At 42.0% G+C, this 5,473-nt stretch overlaps 1 protein-coding gene across 1 annotated transcript in view; it reads right to left on the bottom strand.

The window, feature by feature from the left end:
* Window positions 1-5,473, bottom strand: part of slc12a1 (solute carrier family 12 member 1) — a 47,683-nt gene continuing 42,210 nt past the window's right edge. The window contains exons 22-26 of the mRNA XM_042316068.1: window positions 3,259-3,370; window positions 2,902-2,988; window positions 2,317-2,452; window positions 1,783-1,850; window positions 1-1,420 (exon numbers count right to left, since the gene is read on the bottom strand). Coding sequence (XP_042172002.1) covers window positions 1,285-1,420; window positions 1,783-1,850; window positions 2,317-2,452; window positions 2,902-2,988; window positions 3,259-3,370 — 539 coding nt within the window. The 3' untranslated portion in view covers window positions 1-1,284. The remainder of the gene's footprint in view (window positions 1,421-1,782; window positions 1,851-2,316; window positions 2,453-2,901; window positions 2,989-3,258; window positions 3,371-5,473) is intronic.

Below are 5,473 nucleotides of genomic sequence, written 5' to 3' on the forward strand. Positions count from 1 at the left end.
ATCAATAAGGGAGCATAGCTTTCACCAGGTCAGTCTATGTCATGGAAAGAGCAGGTGTTCTTAATGTTTTGTGTACTCAGTGTGTATCATCTGTTGTTCCCCCAAAAGAAGAATTATACATATAGGCTAGCTGCAAGCAGCAATGACCTGGGCCCAAGCCTTTTTACTCTTTCTCAAATATTTTGCCCTTATCTAAGTCATCAAATTTAGCCACAACACCAACTCAGTGTCTAGGGATGTCTATCTGAAAGCAGCAGTGGTGGGATTTGAACCTGGGCCACCATGGGTTGGCATGTACAAGATGAAGGGACTAGCCCATGCCGGCCTCAGGGTTGAGAACTATGGAGGAGTCTGTATCTATGAACTACAGGTTCTGGTCTTGACTCAATCTTTTGCTCTTAGACCAATCTCATAATATAGAATAATATCATTTATGCCATTTATCAGACACTTATATCTAAAGCAACTTACTGTCATGCGTGCCAAAAATGTTTTACATATGAATGGTCACGGATATCAAACCCACTATCCTGGCATTGCAAGCACCATGCTCTACCAACTGTGCTACAGAGGACCACTATGTGGGTAGTGGACAAGTGCACATTTAAGGAAAAAGTATACCGTATTGAGATGCATAGCCAGCAGGGGGCTCCAACTAGCCTGGGACCAGTCTGTTATCTAACATCCCAGTCCCACTCTGTGTCAAATACCAAAGATTTACCAGATGTATTGGGTCACCAATTTACACCATCCCTCCAAGTTTGGTCTCTGTAGGTCGAACTATTTAAGCACTATAGCTCTCTTAAAATTGGAATAATAATAATAATATGTCAGAATAATAATATCCTTAACAAGACACTAACTGTAAGTTGCTCTGGATAAGAGCATCTGTTACATGACTAATATATATAACAATAAGAGTTTTCCGGCCCGATTCAGGGTTTGGACCCCTAATTATGCACCACATGTACAATTCCAACGGGGGGCAGCATAGGCACTGGCAGTGTAATTGACCCATCCCAGGCAGTGTAATTGACCCATCCCAGGCAGTGTCCGGTCCTTGTGCCCATATATCCCTGAGTCCATATGTCTGTGTTGTGTCATCACTATTTGGTCATGCTAGACAAGATGGAAGAGCCTCACTTTCTAACCTTTAACCTTTCCCATAACCTTATCTCTAACCATCACCTTTTCATTTAAACTGATAGCAACTAACTCCTGGATATTGATGAAAGTGCCTTGGTTGTCCCTTGTGGCCATCTAGTGACTGCTGAGAGGGTCGGTCTATGAGTAGAAGGTGAGGACGCTCTTGTGGTTGCCTCTGATCAACATGGTGGGAGGGAGGTTCTTGGTGAGGATGTCCAACCAGGCCATGTAGAGGTGGTCAGAGACTGAGCCTAGACGGGCGATGGGCATACTCCTGCAAAGAGGGAAGTACAGTATTAAACCTAAGTTATCTAAACAGTTGGCTATTAGCAGCAGGGTCACCACTATATGTCCGTGGGTGTCTCAGGGGGATTTCACACATGCGCCTAATACACAGTTGAAACAGGACAGATATAAGCACCAACCAGATGATTATTATTGTTGTTATTATTGTTATATACCTCAGTTAGCTTCATAGTTTTGTGACACATTGGACTGTAATATTTATGTCTTTTCTACAGAGATTGATAGATGATGATATGGCTCTTGTTGGTGTCTCTTATAATTAGGGCCTAGAGTTTTTCCTGAACACATGGTGACCTGACCAGGAAAAACTCTACAGTATATTGTACTTACACTATGATGAGGTTGGCAGCTCGGGAGTTCTCCTGCAGTAGTTCATTCAGCCTGACCTGGAGGTTGGTCTGGAGGAGAGAGGACACAAAGTGGTGGTGGGCCACATGGTTGGTATGACAACCATGTAAGGCTTCAGTGAAAACACAGCTGTCTACTTCTGTTGCTACTGCATCATGGGACTGTTGGATTCTATTGTCCAGATTCATATATTACATTCTACTACAAGAAGATAGAGTTGCATAAACAGGGACTGTTTATATTTAGGTGCAGGAGTTACACAATACTTTGGAGCTAATATTCTATAAGAGGAAAAGGAGCTCAAGCAGTAGAACATTTGAGGTGCTGGTACTCAGCCCCAGTGAGCTGCCCAACTCAAGCACTGGTTGAGCATGTTCATTCATGTTGTACTGCAATGAGCACAGTATGTGGTTGTTAATCAGTAGAAGTTATTGGTCTCTGTGGTGAGCACTGTGCAGTGCTCTGGCTCTACATGTCTCTATGGTGAGCAGTCACTGGTCTGCCTCTAGACTCCACCTTTTCCTCGAAGGTGTCCAGCTCGGCGTCAGAGATCTTCCAGGGGTTGTCTTTCCTCAGAGCCTCGGCCAGGGTGGTGCTCTTTGACCCCTCGTGAAGACGGAACGGCTCAATCATGTCCTCAAACATCTTCCAGCTGGGGGACGAACACAGACATCAGTTAGCTGGGTTAATCAGGTATTAATCACTGATCCTATGACTTTATATTTTACCTGTGCATGTTATCATTCATCTTGGCACAGAATGAAATCGACTACTCTGACACCAGAGATGGAGCAGTTTGAAGCTGAGTTGTCTTTTCTTGTGTAAATACTGAATGAGACAAAGTTCTGCGTCTGTTTTATATAGTCATTAACTATCTCACTATAATAGAGCCTTTATCCATTTCCTGACTGGTGTTGCTTTCGGCTGACTGCTGATCACATCCCTGACGTGTGGTTGGTCAGCTGAGAGTGACCTCACGGCTACAGTACAGAATGTCTGGAATCTTTCCCACCACAGCATGTGAGCGACAGTGTGTGTGTGTGAGCAGTCACATCTCCCCAAGGTTGTGTGTGTGTGTGTGTGTGTGTGTGTTTATATTACCTGTTAGAGTTGGGGTTTTGGGTGATGTCGTCGATGACGTGGATGTCTGCATATTTGATCCTGAACTTCTCCAGCAGAGACTTCATCCTATAAACACAGACACACACAGAGGCACACACTGATCACCACTGCTATGAGCTGCGATATAACAGGTCTTATTTCCAAAGATGTGCTTGTTTAGCCAGTCTGTTTCTGCTCTCTTGCCAACTCCTTATGGAATTGTAATGTGTGGCATGACCATGGCAGAAATGGATTAGTGACAAGTACAAACAGATCTGGGACCAGGCTAGTGGTTGTTGATGATTAGACTGTATTATCTTCCTCTATTCATAAATGATTGAAATTGATCATACGTACTCATGCCTGTCCTGCTCGACACGTCCCGGCTGGCCAGCGATGAAGATCCTCATCTTACAGTCCTTGAACTTCTTACGGGTTGTCAGGATGTAGGGCAGCAGTAGGGTTAGACCTGACACACAGACACACAGACAGAGAGAGAGAGAGAGGCCATGAGCGAGAGAGAGACAGTGAGAGAGACAGAGTGTGTGTGTGTGAGAGAGAGAGAGACAGTGAGAGAGTGAGAGAGACAGTGAGTGAGAGAGCTAGAGAAAGACAGACAAAGTGAGAGAGAGATACACAGACAGAGATACAGGCAGAGAAAGAGAGAGCGTGAGGGAGGGAGGAAGGTAGGTAGCTATTTCAATCTATAAGCCTATTATGTGAAGATGTTGTGGTCTATAATGAAGAGAGTGATATAGACATGCTGTGGTCTATAATGAAGAGAGTGATATAGACATGCTGTGGACTAAAATGAAGAGAGTGATATAGACATGCTGTGGTCTATAATGAAGAGAGTGATATAGACATGCTGTGGTCTATAATGAAGAGGGTGATATAGACATGCTGTGGTCTATAATGAAGATAGTGACATAGACATGCTGTGGTCTATAATGACGAGAGACTTATAGACATGCTGTGGTCTATAATGAAGAGAGTGATATAGACATGCTGTGGTCTATAATGAAGAGAGTGATATAGACATGCTGTGGTCTATAATGAAGATAGTGACATAGACATGCTGTGGTCTATAATGAAGAGAGTGATATAGACATGCTGTGGTCTATAATGAAGAGAGTGATATAGACATGCTGTGGTCTATAATGAAGAGAGTGATATAGACATGCTGTGGTCTATAATGAAGAGAGTGATATAGACATGCTGTGGTCTATAATGAAGAGAGTGACATAGACATGCTGTGGTCTATAATGAAGAGAGTGATATAGACATGGTGTGGTCTATAATGAAGAGAGTGATATAGACATGCTGTGGTCTATAATGAAGAGTGATATAGACATGCTGGGGTCTATAATGAAGAGAGTGATATAGACATGCTGTGGTCTATATAATGAAGAGAGTGACATAGACATGCTGTAGTCTATAATGAAGAGTGATATAGACATGCTGTGGTCTATAATGAAGAGTGATATAGACATGCTGTGGTCTATAATGAAGAGAGTGATATAGACATGCTGTGGTCTATAATGAAGAGTGATATAGACATGGTGTGGTCTATAATGAAGAGAGTGATATAGACATGGTGTGGTCTATAATGAAGAGAGTGATATAGACATGCTGTGGTCTATAATGAAAGAGTGATATAGACATGCTGTGGTCTATAATGAAGAGAGTGATATAGACATGCTGTGGTCTATAATGAAGAGAGTGATATAGACATGCTGTGGTCTATATAATGAAGAGAGTGACATAGACATGCTGTAGTCTATAATGAAGAGTGATATAGACATGCTGTGGTCTATAATGAAGAGTGATATAGACATGCTGTGGTCTATAATGAAGAGAGTGATATAGACATGCTGTGGTCTATAATGAAGAGAGTGATATAGACATGCTGTGGTCTATAATGAAGAGAGTGATATAGACATGCTGTGGTCTATAATGAAGAGAGTGATATAGACATGCTGTGGTCTATAATGAAGAGAGTGATATAGACATGCTGTGGTCTATAATGAAGAGTGATATAGACATGCTGGGGTCTATAATGAAAGAGTGACATAGACATGGTGTGGTCTATAATGAAGAGAGTGATATAGACATGCTGTGGTCTATAATGAAGAGTGATATAGACATGCTGTAGTCTATAATGAAGAGTGTGATATAGACATGCTGTGGTCTATAATGAAGAGAGTGACATAGACATGGTGTGGTCTATAATGAAGAGAGTGACATAGACATGTGTGGTCTATAATGAAGAGAGTGACATAGACATGCTGTGGTCTATAATGAAAGAGTGACATAGACATGCTGTGGTCTATAATGAAGAGAGTGACATAGACATGCTGTGGTCTATAATGAAAGAGTGATATAGACATGCTGTGGTCTATAATGAAGAGAGTGATATAGACATGCTGTGGTCTATAATGAAGAGAGTGACATAGACATGCTGTGGTCTATAATGAAGAGTGTGATATAGACATGCTGTGGTCTATAATGAAGAGAGTGACATAGACATGCTGTAGTCTATAATGAAGAGTGTGATATAGACATGCTGTGG

The sequence above is a fragment of the Oncorhynchus tshawytscha genome, unplaced genomic scaffold (assembly GCF_018296145.1).
Source record: "Oncorhynchus tshawytscha isolate Ot180627B unplaced genomic scaffold, Otsh_v2.0 Un_contig_3056_pilon_pilon, whole genome shotgun sequence".
NCBI classification, from domain to species: domain Eukaryota; kingdom Metazoa; phylum Chordata; class Actinopteri; order Salmoniformes; family Salmonidae; genus Oncorhynchus; species Oncorhynchus tshawytscha.